The sequence below is a fragment of the Varanus komodoensis genome, unplaced genomic scaffold (assembly GCF_004798865.1).
Source record: "Varanus komodoensis strain SLA01 unplaced genomic scaffold, ASM479886v1 scaffold12, whole genome shotgun sequence".
NCBI lineage: Eukaryota > Metazoa > Chordata > Lepidosauria > Squamata > Varanidae > Varanus > Varanus komodoensis.
The window spans coordinates 9,008,939-9,026,644 of record NW_025335349.1 but is presented as its reverse complement, the minus strand read 5'-3'; the positions used below and the strand labels follow the sequence as shown (position 1 = coordinate 9,026,644).

General features: G+C 40.1%; 1 protein-coding gene across 4 annotated transcripts in view; it reads right to left on the bottom strand.

The window, feature by feature from the left end:
* Positions 1–791: 791 nt before the first annotated feature.
* Positions 792–17,706, bottom strand: part of MYO6 (myosin VI) — a 124,106-nt gene continuing 107,191 nt past the window's right edge. For 2 of the 4 annotated variants that reach the window (XM_044421628.1, XM_044421631.1), the window contains 5 exons: positions 14,384–14,487; positions 12,381–12,512; positions 10,965–10,991; positions 8,803–9,024; positions 792–5,450 (listed from right to left, as the gene is read on the bottom strand). In XM_044421628.1, coding sequence (XP_044277563.1) covers positions 5,251–5,450; positions 8,803–9,024; positions 10,965–10,991; positions 12,381–12,512; positions 14,384–14,487 — 685 coding nt within the window. In that variant the 3' untranslated portion in view covers positions 792–5,250. Of the gene's footprint in view, positions 5,451–8,802; positions 9,025–10,964; positions 11,038–12,380; positions 12,513–14,383; positions 14,488–17,706 lie in introns of those variants that run through there. The other 2 variants (XM_044421629.1, XM_044421630.1) reach the window with 2 other exon arrangements.

Sequence of the window (17,706 nt, the reverse complement as noted above, 5' to 3'; positions counted from 1 at the left end):
CTCCTCCCTTCCCCATCAAATAAAGGTAATTCCACCCTGCTTTTGAACTAGAGAGTGGAAACACCTGACATTGCTCAATTGGTTAGCTCTCCTGAGTTAGTGTCAAACAATGGGATGCCATCCCTCCCTGTTCCACAGGACCTCCTCCTGAACCAGGGGTAGTCTCACCAGCCACTTGGCTGATCTCAAAGCTCTAGTGTCTTGGTATTTCAGCTACCAAATTCCAGCCCCACCTCTCCTTCCCGTTCAGATTCAGAGTCTGAAGTATCCACCTTGAATGCTGTGTTTTCAAGAGAAGTGGGCCAAGTATCTATCTAATCTATCTATATATAATATCTATATGTTGCACGCCATGAGCACATTTTTTAATTTTGTATCTTACATTTGACAAAATAGTGAAACACTGATTGGAGAAGAGTTACGGGTAATAGGAAAATTATTTTATAATATATTTAAAGAATATAGTTTGGTGTTTTGTAAAGACCATTTGCTTAGAACCATCTTTAGCTGGGTTATGAAAAATCTGTGTTACAACTTGTTTTAGAATATTTGAGACAAACATAGTTTGGAAAAAGAGGACAACTCTTCTATCAATCCTATTAGTGCAAAAATGTTTCATTTCCAGTTTTGTTACACTACTGTAAACTAATTCTGAAAAGTTTTTAAGAAATCAGTATTCCTTTCATATCAAATGGTCTCCCTTTATTTGCTGTAGCTGATACATCAAATCGCAAAAACAAACAGAACTTTCAAGATTCATTCTTTCTTAAATAAGTAATTTTGCAAGGAGATCAACAGAATTAATTTATTTTGTTGCAATTTTCATTACATAATTAAGGTTATTTGACAAACTAGTTTGAACAGTTTAGGGAGAAATAAGCCAGAGACAAAATAGATACAACTACAGAAGATGAGCAAATTTCCAATGGAATGTTAATGACACTGCGATTTTCTGAAGTGCAACTTGCATGGATGTTTGTGTTGTCAGTCCCATGACCTGGCCTGCTACATCCTGAGGATAGGTAGGTTCACATCTGTATTTCCATTACCCAGTGACTGCAACCGGAACATGATGGCCTAAACATGTACAACAGCCACCCTAAATCAGCAGTACAGGGAGAACTTCGATACTAATTAACTTTCTCTCAGACCAAATGTGTCATACTCAAGCACAATCAAGTGATTACATGCATTTGTACATCAGTCTTCCTGGGGTTTCCACATCAGAAAAATCATGAGTAAGGAAAAAGCAGGAAACCTTTTTTATCTGCAACAGATAGCTCCACATACCTTTTCCTGAGAAAGAAACTTATTCTATTATTTTCTTGGTAGTATACACATCAAGCTGGAACATATAGAGGGTAAGATTCTGTATTCACCAGCCCAACTAACTGCTGAATACATGCCACCACCAAAGGCAAGTATTGGTTTATCTAACTGACCACTTTCTAGGATACATTTTGTTCAGAGGCTCAAGATTTCCAGATCCGGATGGATTGCACCAATTATGAATGCTTCATAAATGTATAAATCTTAGCTCTCCCTTGTTCAGAGGTTGTACACACACACTCACACAAGGCTGAAGCAAGGTTTCCAATTATGCATGCTATTTGTCCCAAAAGCCAATCTGAGAAGATACAGAAGATATTGGAACACATACAGGTAGCACTTCAGAACATGCCTCTCTCTTAATAAGAAAACTGAGACACGCAGGGATCATAGTTCAATCAGTTTCTTATTGATTACCCCTTCCCATGATCTTAAACTTTAGCACCTTACAGGTGGTTATGTGCCCAAGTGACATAATACACACAAAATCCATCAAATCTAGAACAAGCCAGTCTACTAGTAAAGTGCCTTGGTATACAAAAGGTCAAACAACACATGAACTTGGGGTCATAGCTTCCATTCAGCTAGAATTCACTGTGATTCAAGGGCCAACCTAGGCAAGATGCAGTTATGGAACAGTCTCTCAATATTGTTTATTCTTTTACACTGAAAGGCAGATGTTCTGAGCTGTGAAAGAGCAGAAATGGTCGGACAAGCTGCTGAACGCTTCATTCTGAAAGTCAATTTTCCAACCAAAATTGTCCTCCAAACTACATTCCAAGCAGCAAAAGGGAGGATGCAGCATTTTTCCAAAGCTGGAAGAAAGCCCGCTTAGGAAAGGGGGGGGAGAGGGAGAGATTAACCAAATTCTTTCCCATCCACAACCACTCCAGTTAAACTTGTAGCCCCAATATCTACCTTCCAATGTAAAGCAAATGCACACACTGTTGGGAGAACACCAACAAGTTCCTTATAACACCCCTATTTTGGCACCCAGTCACACTGAAACCAAAGAAAAAAGCTAGTTATGACTAACTTAATCTGGGCTACAAAAGCTCTGAAACAAATGAAAGGCATGTAGATGAGTTAAGGCATAAAAACATAAGCAAACATCTGAGAAGCTGGCAGACAGGAAAACCCTTTAAGGATTCGAAATATGCGCTCAACATGCATCTATTTTGGAGCCGATCCTACTGTCACTAAGAGCCCCAATTCCCATTCTGCAGCCCTCAGCTGTTCAGCACATTTGGAGCAGGATTGAGAGGGGAAGGGATGACTTCCCCACACACCACCATGCCCCCGAAATGGCACTCTCCACAGCTGGGTGGCACCATTTCCTGGGGAGGGTGGCAAGCAAGAGCAGCCCCCCATACTGGCTCCCTCTCACAGGTGCACTCTCTTGCTGGGGGAGCAGCAGTTTACATGCAGAGAAAGGATTCCATAGGATCTCAGAAATGCGAGAGGTAGATATAAAGTGGTGGGAAAGGGGCTATGTGGCTGTGACTGTGTGCAGCTGGGTGTGGGGACAAAGGTGTGTGCAGGTGAGGGTGGGGTTGCCAATCCTAGCCAAGGCCACTGCCAGTGTGGGGCATGTCCACTTGACCCTCTGGCCATTACAGTATCTAGCTTGCAGCCCTGCTCCATCATCACTTGTGACCGCCCCACCCCTGCTCTAGGGCAACTTGACAAGCTCTCTCTGTAATTAATGCACGCATACCAGAATGGAATCATCTTACACAATACATTGCCTTGATTAAAGAATTCCCTGAGTGCCAGGGCAGGATTCTAGGCACAGGTTGTCCTCTGAATCAAGCCCTAAATGTACAAAAAAAAGTATCACCAGGTGCATGTTTTCTGTTGCCAAGTCTCTACAGCCAGAAGCCAGGGATGCACAAATTAACTCAAACTAAGTGGGATTCTGTGCACAGTGCCAGCATTTACACTGTTCTCTGCTGCCCTTATGGGCTAAAAAGTCATTCCTGGGGGTCCGGGGGCCTCTGGAATAGCATAAAGGGCAGCAAAATAGGCTTCAGCTAGGGAGCCGGATTGACAGAAAGCCAAAAGCCGTCATTGAGTGTGCAGAAGTGCTTCCAAGAAGTCGCTAGAGAGAAGCCACAGTCTTCACTGCTTGAACACCATGGCAGATGCAGCCTCTGATGGAGCATCAGCAAAGATAGCTTCGATACCAGCCATCAACTGCTGAGGAAGGGACAGATTGAATTTAACTCAGGAGCAACTAACCATGCCTACCACCGGTCCACAGTTGCCTGGTGCACACTGATCAGGAGAATCATTCGGTAAGTTGAGGATGGAAAGAGATAACACTAGCCTAAGGAGTTTTCAAACATGGCTTAATATTGAAACTGGAGTGGTTGTGGCTGCCTGCCACGGCCAACAGTTAGGAGCATTTTGTACTTGGCTTTTACCGTTGCTACAAGATGGAGAATATTTCTGCTAGCCATGCTGTAACAGAAGGGAGTGGTAATGCTGTTAAGAAAGTGTATTTGAAGATCTAAAAATCAGAGCCAGGAAATGTAATTATCTTTTTCACAGAATAAAAGGAGAGCTTCCCCAAGAGAAGCCTGTAATTATTGCTTTTTTATTTCTCAAAACTCTTAACACTAAGGTAATATCAAGGTTTAATCTGTTGATATTAGCCAGCAATAGGGCTATCCAGCAACATCAATAAAAGGCAACTTAGATCTGTGTAAAACAAGTAATTTTTACACATAAGAATTTTAATTACCATTGGGGTACTGTGGCAAAAAAAAAAAACTTAAAGGCTGAATTCGGGAGACTAGCTACAAAAAGATCTGTAAGATTAGAAGAAAAAGTGTATTACTTTAACACTACGAAGTTCAGTCATTTGAAGGGGTGTATCATAATTAGACCTTCCCTTGCTGCGAGACTTGTCAAGTGTCTAAAATATTCTGACAGAAGCCACCTAATTCATGTGCATTTTAGTGAAGTACAAAGGAACTACAAAATTCCACTTCCAATACTCCAGTTAGGCTTGGCTGTCATAAAAAAATGGAACCCACTTCATTTTTGCTTTTACTTTTAAATGTTATTCGGAAAACTCTCTCTTGAGTAGTATTTGTGAAATATTTAACTTGGCCCATCTAAGAAAGGACTTTCAGGGAAATTCTGAGAGAAAGATAAAAACAAATTGCCTACTAAAGAAATTTGTGGGTTTTTTTTTAAATAAACCATTGTTTAAAAAGCAACACACAGAGACTAACACAAGTGCTGAAATGTGTACTAAAATGGATCTCTAATGTTTAGTACTTCAGTCACAATTGCCCTGTTTTCGGTAGAACCCCTGCAGTCTACCTAAGACATTTTTCCCAAAATGTTTTTTTCATAAATCCCTATATAGATGTTGAGTGGTTTTCAGAATCCACACATAAAAGTTTCTTATAAAAGTCTGCTTTAACTTCTGTACAAAAGAAGTTAAGATTAAGGCCTCCACAATTCCAGTTAGAAGATGCAGTGTGCTCTCTATGCTACATTATCTGGAAGAAACAAACATACCAGATATTACAAGGAAAGGATGCTGTAAGAGGAGAAAACACCACTCATCACAGTTATGCACTTAAATCCCTGTAGTGTGTAATTTTACATTACAGTATTGTTAGTGTTACAACAGACGCTATATGGAAGAGTCAGCGTATGAACCAAAGCAAACCACATGCTTGACTGAAACAAATGCTTAGATCCACAGAACTAGCTGAACTCACTACACAAACATGAGAAATACAAACTAAAACCCTCACATTCATAAAATCTGTGTACTTTATATTAAACTTCTCTATACGATTATGGAATGCTTAAGTGTCCTCTGTTACTCAGAGGAACATGCTCCCTTTGTTGCAGTAGGAGAGGCTCTCAAAACACCGCATGAATGTGAATAGGGACTATTTATTTCAACAGGTTCTGCAGCATAGCAGTTGCATAAGTAGGTCGAGCTTGCTTGCTTTCAATTGCCTTCTGAAGGTACTGGATGCCTCCACAGCGCTCCCAAATCTCTTCAAACTGCCGCGGCAAAATTTCAGCACCACGCTTACGAGTCAAGCCAGTCTCTTCAAGATTCAGCTCACACATCTCCATGTCATCCTTGCCTGAAATGGAAAAAAGACAGATTCCCAAAGTGCATCTTGGGTAATGTGTTCCACGACACTCGAGGGTAACAGTGGTTTTACTACACATTCACAAATTTGGGAACAAAGCTGCAATAAAAATTGGCATCACGTCCATCTTCGGTATATAGCCTGAGATCAACAGGAGGGGATTCTGTATCTATTTGATCTCTTCTGATGGCAGACAACCTCAATAACATATGCCTGAAATTCTGGTAACTTCAGGAGCAGTATATGATGCAACACAAGATCCTGCGATTGGAAAGCAGAAATGTTAACGTCTCCAAGTGCCTCTGAATCATAGACGTTGCTTTGAGAGCAGAGAGTAGTAATGCCTCTACTCTGGCAAAGAAGGGCAAGACAACAATATTTCAAGGAAGGTCTTCAAACATTAAGCCCAATTTTAACTTGTTCTTTAGGATGTTGTACAGTCTTCTCACCAGCCCAGATCACTTCTAAATTCAGAAAATGATGGTTGGTTTGAAAATCTCCTAGTGAACCCTTAGTCTGATAGGGAGAAAACTAAGCCAATATCTGTTTTATTATAGAGATCTTATCACCAGGAAAGCAATTCTAAAATGGGCATTTTCTCATTAGCAATCACTGCATAAATAGAATCATATAATTAATAGAGTTGGAAGGGGCCAGACCATGTTTAGTGCAGGAATCCAAGTCAAACCATCCCTCTCAAACGGTTGTCCAGTTGCATCTTGAATGTGGGAGAGTCCACAACCTCCCAAGGTAATATGTTCAATTCTCGCACTGATCTAATGCGCAGGAAGTCCTTCCTGATGTTCAGCTGGAACCTGCCTTCCTGTAACTTGAGCCTGTTATTCCATTTGCTACACTCTGGGATGATTGAGAAGCGAGTCTGCTCTTCCTCTTTGTGACAGGAAGTATAGCCCTTGTCCCAGAATTCAAATATGTCACATAGGCACCAACTGCATATTCACATGGAGAGGTTTACATTTGGACTATTCTTTCCCTGTTTAATTCCTCTACCAAGAACTGGAGGAATTGAAGAAAAACTATCAGAGCCTCAAAGTTCTTGACTTCTCCCCTAAAGCTTCCAAGTCTGATGAGATTTCCTCAGAGCTCTGCTTGGCAGTGCCATTTGTTCCAACACCTATAAGAAGGAAAGGATATGTGCCAGTGGGCTTTATGAGCCTTGGCAGTCTTCCAGTTATATCACCAATCTGCCCTCCAGGGAGACAGCATACCTGACAAGTCCATGGGTCTTCCTGTCATAGATGTGCTTCTACCCCATGCAACAGGGAGTCTCCCACGACAAAGACTCTTCTCCACTTGGTCTTGTAAGCCTTGGTACATTGCCACTACCTGATTGACCTTTAGCCTCTTGCACAGGATGTCATGCAGTTCTTCCATGGCAGACTGCCCTCCAGTCTCATCCTCGAGTAACTGGGAGCAGTTTGAGGGTTCTCTGCTTCCACTGGTGCAGAGTGTCTTGCAGTTCTTCTGCACCTGTCATCCTTTTCTAGGGAATTCCCTCCCCATTTTCCCTTCCCTGAGGACTCTCTCTGCCCCAGCTTGTTTTCTACTCTTAGCTGTTGCAGTTGCTCTGCTCTGCCTAATAAACCATCATCTTTTATTTCCTTGTGGGTGAACACTCACTGCTCTAGCAAATAGCTGCGAAGGATACTGACTCACACTTGTAAAGCATGTAGGCCATGTTGCCCTCACGTAAGAAAACAAACATTGCACGGACACTGTAGGTCATCACTACAGGGTTGTCTTCTTGCTCCATGTGTTTTGGCTTACAATTCCCATCAGCCCTTGCCAGCATACACAATGGTCAAGGCAGTCAGGCGTTGTAGGCCAAAGCAACTAGGGAGGCACAACTTGCTTACCCCTATCGGAAGCACACCTAAAAACATAAGCGTACAGTTCTACTATCAGCATCCTTAACTTTTAGTTTTGTTTGCCAATGCACTTCATTAGGAAAAAGAAGTTGATGGTGCACTCCTCTGTAAGTTTAGGCAAAAAGCTATCCTACAGTTCCTCAGCCAGCACTGTAGGTTAGCTTTCTATCAACACATGCATACGATTCTACTTTATAGTTATCCTTTTACCCAAAACAACAACATAGGATTGGTTTACATGTGGGTTCTATGCATTAAATTGTCGGCTCAGACATCACAGTCAGAGCATTTTGATGTTGCATGGCAGGCTTTTCATTGGAGCTCATTTGCAAATTTGGCTGCATATCCAGCAATGCCAAGTAAAAATGAACTGGCCCATGCCCAGCAGCAATGCAACTGCTAGTTTTGACCACACGGCTGAAATGGTTCACATGCTTTTAAGCTCTGGACACTTAGCTAGATAGACATTTATGATGATGCTTCTTTTGAAAATGTGAACATTCCATTTTTGTTAAGTGAAAATTGCTATTCATTTTGATTTTCATTAAGTGTGCTAAGTTATATTGGATAGGTTCTATAAAAACAAACCATCCCTCTGTGAGCCTTTTTTGAAAAATCAGGAAATATAGATTAAGAACATTATCTTGCAGCAAAAGTGTGCATCTGTATAAATATATTTAGTACTGCATTATTTTTAACAGCTGTAAGATAGTATAGTTATTCTTAATTACTTCCAATTAGAGACTGAAATCTTCAGAAATCAAGGACACCAATATAATTAAACTCATCCATTTTTAACAACACACCTGTTTCTTTCACATCCCTATAAACTAATAAGTTTTTCCAACCCAATGACTCAAGGCACACATGGGACACAACAGGTGCTTCTCTATTTACTTCTCCGACAAGAGTATTGGTACATTAAATATTTTTCCAACTCATATGAAAAGGAATACTTGCTCATGCAATTCAGTGGACCCTGTAACAGACTGTGGGACACATAGTTCAGAGAGCCCTAGCATCAAGCTTTTTCGAGATTTTAAAAAGGGGAAAATGGTGAATTGCATGGAAGCAGCCCCATTCCTTCCTTTGAGGAACGTAATTGGTTTTTCAACCTAGGATCAAAAATAATTTAAAATATTCACAGTTACAGGATATAGAGGAAACATTAATCTGGATCCAGTCTTATAAATCTCAGAATTAAGTACAGTGTATCTCAGTAGGTATATTTTGAATATATACAGTACATAGTCAGAGATGGCTAAACTGGCACAAATATTATTCACTACTTTGGTTATCTAATTTTAGCATGTTAGGAGATTGCCTGTAAAGTGAGACAGTAACTTGACTATCCTGGAGCCTAGTTCAGGTCTCAGGTTGCATTCAGTATGCTTTGCCACTCAAAGTCTACATTTCCATTTTGATTTTAAATAATAAATTAAAAGAATACCAACCAGCCACTAGCAAGATGGGTGGCTTATCAGGATGAAGTTCCATTTGACGCGCAATCCATGGTCCATCAAAGTGTGCATACCACCAACCTTTCTTCTTGTTCTGGGGATCCTTGTATTGGTCTGCTGGGCGGATGAAAGGGATACGGAAGTAACGCTGTTGCCGACTCACTTCAATCTCCTGCTGCTGCCTGGCAGACAATTGACTTGTTGGGTTGTGTTGAGCTATGAGAGAGAACCAGTGTTTAGATTAGAAGCCAAACCTAAAGATCACCCTTCAATACAATCACCTTGAGAAAAAATGTAGAAAAATGCAAAAACGTAGAAAAACTTTGAAGGTATAGTCCAGGGCAGGGGGTTCTGATGAATAAAGGGAATCTCACCTTGCACCTTCCATACAGTTTTCTGAATCTATGTGGATTTTTACTGATGGCAATAGTTTATGGGAATTCTAAGTCAGGATCATTCTGGAGGCGACATGCTTGGACACCATGAGAAAACTCTTGGGCCATGTTGACTTGGACAAAAATAGAACTTTCTCAATCATTCATGTAACACTACAAGCATGGACTTCCATGGCAACAGAAGAGCTAACTTTCTCTCTAAACGTATTTCTAGGCCACCAGCAAGGATGCAAATTGGGTGGAGATGCCGCCACTGAAAAAGTTTCAGTGCAAGCTCTTTAGCAAGGTAAGCACCTGACACCTTGAGGTAGAAACAAATTGAAGTGGAAGGATGACGACATATTAAGAAATAGTCTCCGACTGGCTACCATCCCAGATTCTAAGACAGAGAAGAGGAAAGCCATTTGTTCAATTTCTGCAGACCAGAATGTGACCAAAAACAGCATTGAAATAATCCTCCAAACTAGTTTAAAATGTCATGATAGCATTATAGGCATCTGTGCACTTAGAAGGCATATGCTCTTTGGTACTAATATCCCCTTAGAGTCTTAACTGAATACAGGTTCAGAAGTCCCTTCAAGATAAACTTATTTTTCTGAGTTCACACAGGAAAAGAACTCTTTTATAACTGTTCATATTAAAAAAAAAAGATGTTAAGAATTCAAGTCTGTTGCGGTCAACTCAGTGGAAAATGCAGTTCAGTAATTTAATATAAAGGAAATAATTAACAGTGAATTCCTCTGGCTGTGAGTCAGCCAACTATTAAATACTAAATCTGGGTTCAGATTTTGGTGCAGTAAAATTGGATGCTGCTGCTGTCACAATGAATTTATTTACTTCCCCTCCATGTATATTAGCATAATGCTGGTAACTAGAATAGGAAGAAATACGCCTCTTGCCCTCATAAACATTGCGCTATACATACAAAGATGTGATTGCTTTTTCCAATGAAGAAAGCAGAATCTGCTGAAAGCTTTCCCATCATTAGTATCAGTAGAGAAAAAAACTGTGCCTCCATGAAAAGAAAATGAGCAAAAAGACCTTTCCACACTAATGGGGCTTTAGTGTTAATTTTGTTATCACGTACTAGTTAACATCACTGCAAACAGTGACAGAAAAGGCTCGTGCCTCTTTACTGGGGAGAATTCTGAGAGTTGTTTATTTTAATTTAAATTCACTGACCAACCAAGGAAATTTTCTGTTGCTATTCATCAACTCCACATACTTTGCAACAGATACTGGCTCTGGCTATCCAAGGTCTTTATTTGCACATGCAATGGTGAACCATAAAGACAACTATGCATTAAAAAGGTTTTTCTTGGAAATTAAAGGTCTTTTTTCTCATCTTGGCACACAGCTGCACTCACCCAAAGATCATCTGCATGTTGAACAAAGCAGTTTCCTGCAACAAATAATTTCCTCTTTCTAAAATGAGCCCTTTAATGTTAGTTTTTGCTCTGAGTGTTAGTTAATTGTGTTTTGCTACAACAGGTGTCCTACAGGAGCACATGATTAGAAATGAAACTGTGCAAATTCATAATTCAAGCTAATTGTTCCCTTTAGTAATACTCATATTCCTACAATAATGGGTGTCTCTAGTGAACATTGTCTTTCCCTGCAACCCCTTTAGATGTTTTGGCAACAAATTACTATTGAACCTTGATTTTCAACACATGTAGCAAAACACTTATGTTAGTAAAACAGCACCTATGTTTTCCTAGTCCTTAAAATTAGCTGAAACAAACCCTTTTCCCCACTTACTTGAGTTGTTCAAAAATGGTGCAAAATCTGCAAACAAACAATGAATACTGAAGATACCGCGTAACACTTCAATCTGATCAACGTGAAAAGATACATTTTCAGTAGTTCAATGACATGTATCATTAGCCAGAAGGAACCAGTTTATGGGATGGTTACACAAAAGGAAATGAATTAGGCATAACACAAGGTTTCCTCCTGTTTGGTTGGGTGCAAGATAACCTGAGTCCACTTGCTTCTTTTGGGACGTGAAGAAATCAGATTATTCCCTTCTCAGATGTGCAAGGGAGGGCAACTAACCTGTCTTGATACACCTGTCCCCAGATGCCGAGACATCTGGCCCAGCACTTCTGTTACACTCTTCTGCCAAAAATCTGCCTCAGGAAGGTGAATCCCACACACTGTAGCATTCTTATAAAAGTGTGTTTGTGTTCAGGTTGTTGCCCTTCATATCAGAGATATTTCAGCTGGTGTGGTACTGGGAAAGAGCCCCTTAGCCCTTTGAGACAGCATAAAGTCATCTGTGCCTGCCATGTCAGACCAGATGTCGATGCTTTCCTCTACAAAAATTATTATCTGAATAAAATGAAGAGGCAGTTCACACAGGCATGCTCATCCCTTAATGGCTGGAGAAGTTCTAAACTCTGTAGAACTCACACCTGATGCTCTATATTACATGATGCTCTATATTATCTACAGATCTCTAACTTGCAACAACAGCCTGGAAGACATTTAAGACTGGGATCTTTTGGGAAGACAAGCTTAGCAATGACTCAGGGGACTTTAAGCTCAAGTGTTCCTCAGCCACTGTATACTTCAGGTTAGAGTATTTCATGACCGTTATGTTAAAGCTGAAAATGGAAAGGCACAGTCAATGTAGTCTATCAGCAATAAAATTCATTGCCTTTGATGAAGTCCTTGGAACAGTTCTTTCTATGCACAGAATGTCTGACTAGTGGCAGGTATAAGACAGGATAAATGTTTCATCCTGCTGAAGTTATCTCAAATCAGCAGGACTGTGATATAACATAAATAACCGGAATGAGTTTACACAGTTAATAAATTAAAACCCATTTTGAAATAGAAATATTCTGTTGATCATATTGCACCGTCATCCACTTTAGCTAGAATTTAAAATACAAGCTGGCTCAGGCTCTAGATTTTCCATTCCCTCTATAACACAACCTGTCTCAGTATCTCGGTGCTTTCAGGGCTGTTTATACTGCAATCAAATTTCAGCAACGTGCTGGTATTTGCTGCAACTTAAAATATTTTACAGGCATTTTTTTCTATAATTCTTGGTGTGGTAAATGTAAGGCTCTTCAGGATAACCACACAGGTGAGACTTCTAAAATGCATTTCCATATTTGCTATTACTTTCACTTATTCTGATTTCCAGAAAAAAGCATTTGCCCTCACCATAGTCAGTCACAGATTTGGGAGCACGTTGTTCCATTTCTGTATTGCGCTTCTTATTTTTAGACTTCCATGCATGGTAAACTTTTAGCCGCCTGTGAAACTCTTCTCTGCAAGCCGCCAACAGTTCAATATCTGTCTCAAACACAAACAGCAGGATGGAACAAAGAAAGAAAGACAACAGACAAATGCTTATGAATTGTCAAAATGATTTTATAGCAACTTATATACAGAATACTCGATTACAGTAAACTGACAGTAATACCACGATGCACATTTCAACCCATTAAAACAATAGAAGGGCTAATTTACATCTTACACTAGAGCACTATACAAGAAAAGTGAGGCCAAATTCAAGAATGTTCTGCTTGTGCAATGGCTTACGCTGAGCTTAGGGTGTCAGTGTAAGTGCACATTATTACATTATAACTTACTCCCTCAGGATTGCTAGTAAAGCAGCCAGAACATATTACTATTACCGCCACTGCAACCAATGTTTTCTGGGTGCCTTTTCAAAATAATGCTGTTCTGATGTGTCTTCATCTCCAGATCCTCTGGTAGATCCAAAGGCACTTGAAAATGATCATCCTCTTTTGAAACCTGTCTTTCTGAAACACATGGAGTTTCTCTTGCAAGTGCCTATGTGATCGTCCTACTCCCAAGTAAGCAAACATACAGAAATCACAGCCATACAGGACCCAGGATCTGCAGTGTCTTGTTTTGATTTTTTTTTCTGCTTAACACCCCGAAATCCAATCCACACGTGGCTGAGCCAGCCTATAGCAATGTGGATATGGGGGCCTCCCTGATTTCAGTGCACTTACTGATACAACATGGCCCACAGTATCTAATTTTTTCTTTCCTTAAAATGTTACATAATTTGAGAGGGGACTGTGGGCATGAGAGACCACTAAATGCACATGCACAAAACAGCTGGGATTCAAACCAAGCTTCTTTGCATGTGCAAGGGGGTGGCTAAGCTAAGCTCCCATTTCACGAAATAGCCGCTAGTGTTCTCTGAAAAGCCCTCTCCCAAGGTTGGGAACCTCTAGAGAAGTACCCCATAAGGCACAAGGGGATGCCATCCAAAATATATTTTGGTCCTTCCTCTTAGGTGGACAGGTTGGAAAGAACCTCTCAAGGAGGGAATTTTGCTCTAGCACTCCTTGCCAGCAACAAGTGCCATCCACCCAGTCAGAATGAGGTCTGCCATCATTCCTAGCTTTGTTCTTACATGTCCTCTCGCTTTACAGTGTAGACACTGATACAGAGTGAAGAGAAAGAATTTGGATTAAGGGCACAACATAGGGGAGGAGGCATTAATACTCCGCCTCAGATCCAGCCCCATTCTGGATTGCTCCCATTCATCAGCCAGTATCTAGTGGGGGAGCAGGAGGCAAGCGTGCAAGAGTCAAAGCTGTGATTCATGTCACACCTTAATTTGGCCAATAATACAAGCCAATTAATTAAGCACCTATGCCCTTTTGTCTACAAAATACTGCTAATAGCATTTGGAAGGATAAAAGGCTTTCAGGAACTTATTCCATGGGTTGTAGCACTGGGCACAAGGAATAATGCATGCTGTCGATATTTACACATAATGACAAAAAATAAATGTGATTGGCAATCAGAATTTGTAGCTTATGTCTGAATGAAGCAGTGCCACTTTCATGACACGTAATTAAGAACCTGTTGGTTTCACTGTGCAGAGTAGCTTTGAACATTTGCATTGCCTTTTCCCGTGCCATATGCATCAGTCAAAACAAGATGGTATAAGGCATTTTCTCTACAAATTAGGAAGCATTAAGAAAAGTGATCCACTTTTGTTAGATTTGTACCCAGGACTTTGACTAGAGTATGCAAGGAGTTGTGGGTTTTTCTGAACATGCATTGAATTGCCTCTTTAAGTATTCACAAATTGGTTTCAGAATTGTGCCAAAGAAATTAAATCACAAGTTCTGCCATACAATCAAATTATCCTCACCCAGGAGAGAACAACAACTTACCACAAGAAGTATTGATTGTATCACGTAGCTCTGCGTATTTCCACTTACTAAGGTCATGTTTTTTAGTGCCAGCTGCAGCTTTGGTAGCTTGAACTGAAGGTCCCCTATAACATTTCATTAAAATGTTATAGTAATATTCAATATAGGAACAAGTACACTCAGAAAAGCAAGAGACATTCAGATTCTAACAACAGGGCATCACATATGACAGTAAAACAGATAAGAAACAGAGATGGCAATACAGATTCATAGGGTTCCTGGCACATTTCTTTAATCAATGAAAATATTCATTTGTCCTCAGTGAAAACTGCCTGGAAGGCTTTCATGAAGTTGACTTTTTTTGCCTTTGCTTTGATCTCAATGTATGCAAACAGCTAAAAGTAGAGTCTTCTTGTCAAACGACATGACTATGCTCCCTTGTCACCAATAGACAGCTTGATATATTATGTATGTGTTTCATTTTCACACTGCCCAATGGCCAAAGGCTCCCTGGAGAGTTAACAGCAGCAATGTACAACAAATGTATAGCAAAACTGACACATTCTTTTACTGAATAATGACAATTCTCCTTTCCCTTCGATTTTCAGTTTGCTTACTGTACTCAAGCATGCATGCTCAAATGCAAACTACAGGTACAAGCTGCCAAGATATGTAGAACTAAGTATGTGCTTACTTTTAAGATCTGTGAAGTGATGGCCTGCTACTTTCCTTCAGCGATTTAGCAAGCGGAATGGACCAGTTTATACATGTACACCCTTTACATATGGCAGGATGTATCAGCTACATGTGTCTGAGTACAAAGAAGACTGCCTTGCACAGCTTGGTGGCTTTGTCTAGGGCAGACTGATTGCCCACGGCACAGCTGGAAGAGGCCCATTCCCTACTTATCAGGTCCATTTTGTCATTTTTCTACTCCGCCTTTCAACAGCATCCAGTCACATCAGCCTGCTGTGACCAAAGGCAAAGAAGAATGTCCTCTATGAGGACTTTTGCTTCCATAAGGAAGGGAAGGAGAAGGTAGCACTACTCGCCAGAGAAGAATGAAACTGAAGGGGACATTTTTCCCCATAGAAGCCCCAGACATTCAGTCTGGCTAAATCTCCTTAAGCCTAAGACCTGCAGCACAAACCAGAGTGTTGTGTATGTGCGCTTCCCTCCTCACCGTTTGCCAATTCCTCAAAGCCCCACAGACTCTTCACTGCTGCAGCATGATTATGCCCCCACGGCAGGTTGTCCCAGCTTCTTCCTCATCTCAGAACTGGCATTTTACCCTTATTCTTCCACTTGGTGCTTTCTTTGCCTCCTTACTTCCAACTTCCACTTAACTGCTTCTTGGCATTCTCCTTTTCAATCCTACGTATAATTGCTTAATGTCTCCTCTTTTTGTGTCCCATCGATCAAACAGCAGCTCCCTGTCCAATAAGCCATAACTTATCTACACGTTTTGCCTCTCCAGCTTCATCACTGCCTGCTTTTGGCTGGGAAAAGGCAAGAGTGGGAAGGGCAGTTCTCTTGAACTCTATTATTTAACTCAGTTTTCAAAATTAAAGTATTAGCACTGTGTTCTGCTCTTTATGGTTTATAACACAATCTTAAATGTCGTTTGTGGCTTTTGTATTGTTGTAAAATCAATAAACTTTTTATTGTACTCATGACTTTAGTGCCACAAAGGTATAACTTGAAGAATGTGAATTGACTTGAGTGTCAAAAAAGCCTTACATCATCAGAGGAATACCCATAGAGGCACTTAAAATAAAACTGTTCAAACAAGGCAATACTGAAAGGTAACAAGATGCAAATGATGTTCTCCAGGCAGATGAAGAGTTAAACATGAATAAAAGAGCAGTGATCTGAGAAATGATTTGGGGCCAGACTAGAGTTTACATTCCCCCAATGAGACTAGTTTTTATTTCACCCACCTGTGAATAATATCACAGACTGGACAGGGGATGGATTGAAAGAATCAGTGGAAAAGCATCCCACCTAGAACTCCCTTAAGGAAAGCTAGATCTCACCAACAAATCCCACATCACACAGCTTTTGAAATTCTCTCCATTTACACAAATTGATTTTCATGTACTCTGCTGCTCTTCAAGAAACACTAATACAAAGTTACCATCTCCCAACAAAGAGACTACTTGCACAGGTCTTTAGATCCTGGCTAAAATACTGGCTGCTTAGCAAAACAACCCCCAAAGCGATTAAAATGCAAAACACAATGTGATGAATAGTCATATGAAAGCAGCTTAGTATCAGATATCCACTCACTTTGTGAAAACCATTTTACAGCACTCCAAAAAACAAAATCTTTCATCTTAACATCAGGTAACAAATGCTGTTAGGCTACATCTTTCCTGGAGTTTAGAATGGGCCCTTAAATTTGCAGCGCAACTCCTAGCAAGGAGTTCCACATTCCAACTTAAAAACAATATTACTGTATATATGATGTCTCCCTCTTAATGTTAGAAGAGCTGGCAGCAAAGTAACCTTCACAGCCTGTCATTTTTTAACATAGATGTGTCAGGATACCAAGATGAAAAATTATTTTCAAAAGCTAGAGACATGAACATTACAACAAAAAAGACAATTTGTTGAGACAACTCTAAATGTGGAAATGTATGATCTCAAATACAAGCTTAAAGTGAGAGATTTGTTCAGATTATCTAAAATCATGTTCTTACCAAAGAACTTTATTGAAAATTAATTCCTCTTCATGCAATTCATAAATCTAAGTGTGATGTTATTAGAGAAAGAAATCTGATAGTTGCAAATTGGTACTAAATTGATGCAATTAATGAGTCTTGATTAGAAGTTATTCATTCATTTTCCCCATGGTAATTTAAATGGAACTGTTCCCTTTTATTTGGCTTATGATTATTTCATATGGTGATTTGATTGATTTATTTTAAGCAACCTGTTACACCAACCTAGATAACATTTCTGACATTTCTCTGGCCATTTGTTCCCTATAAAAGAATTCAAAATTAAGTGTACACCATGGGGATAGCTAGATAGAACAATGCTTAAAAGTGGTTCTAATGCAGTAACACTAGTAGCATTACAAAATCTAATAGTGGATCAGCAAACAGGCATCCTGTCCTAAAATGTACACTGCATTACACCAATCTAGGCTTCCCCTGGTGAGGTGATAATTAATTCTGGTTTAATAGATTTCAGAATACTGAATTAAGCAACCACATTGCCTATCAGACCTTCTTGATATATGTGGCATTTAGATTACAACCAATTTTGCCTACATGTAAGCAGCCTGAAAGACTGACATGTACTGACTGCACACTCAAATTATGGATATTTGGATGGAG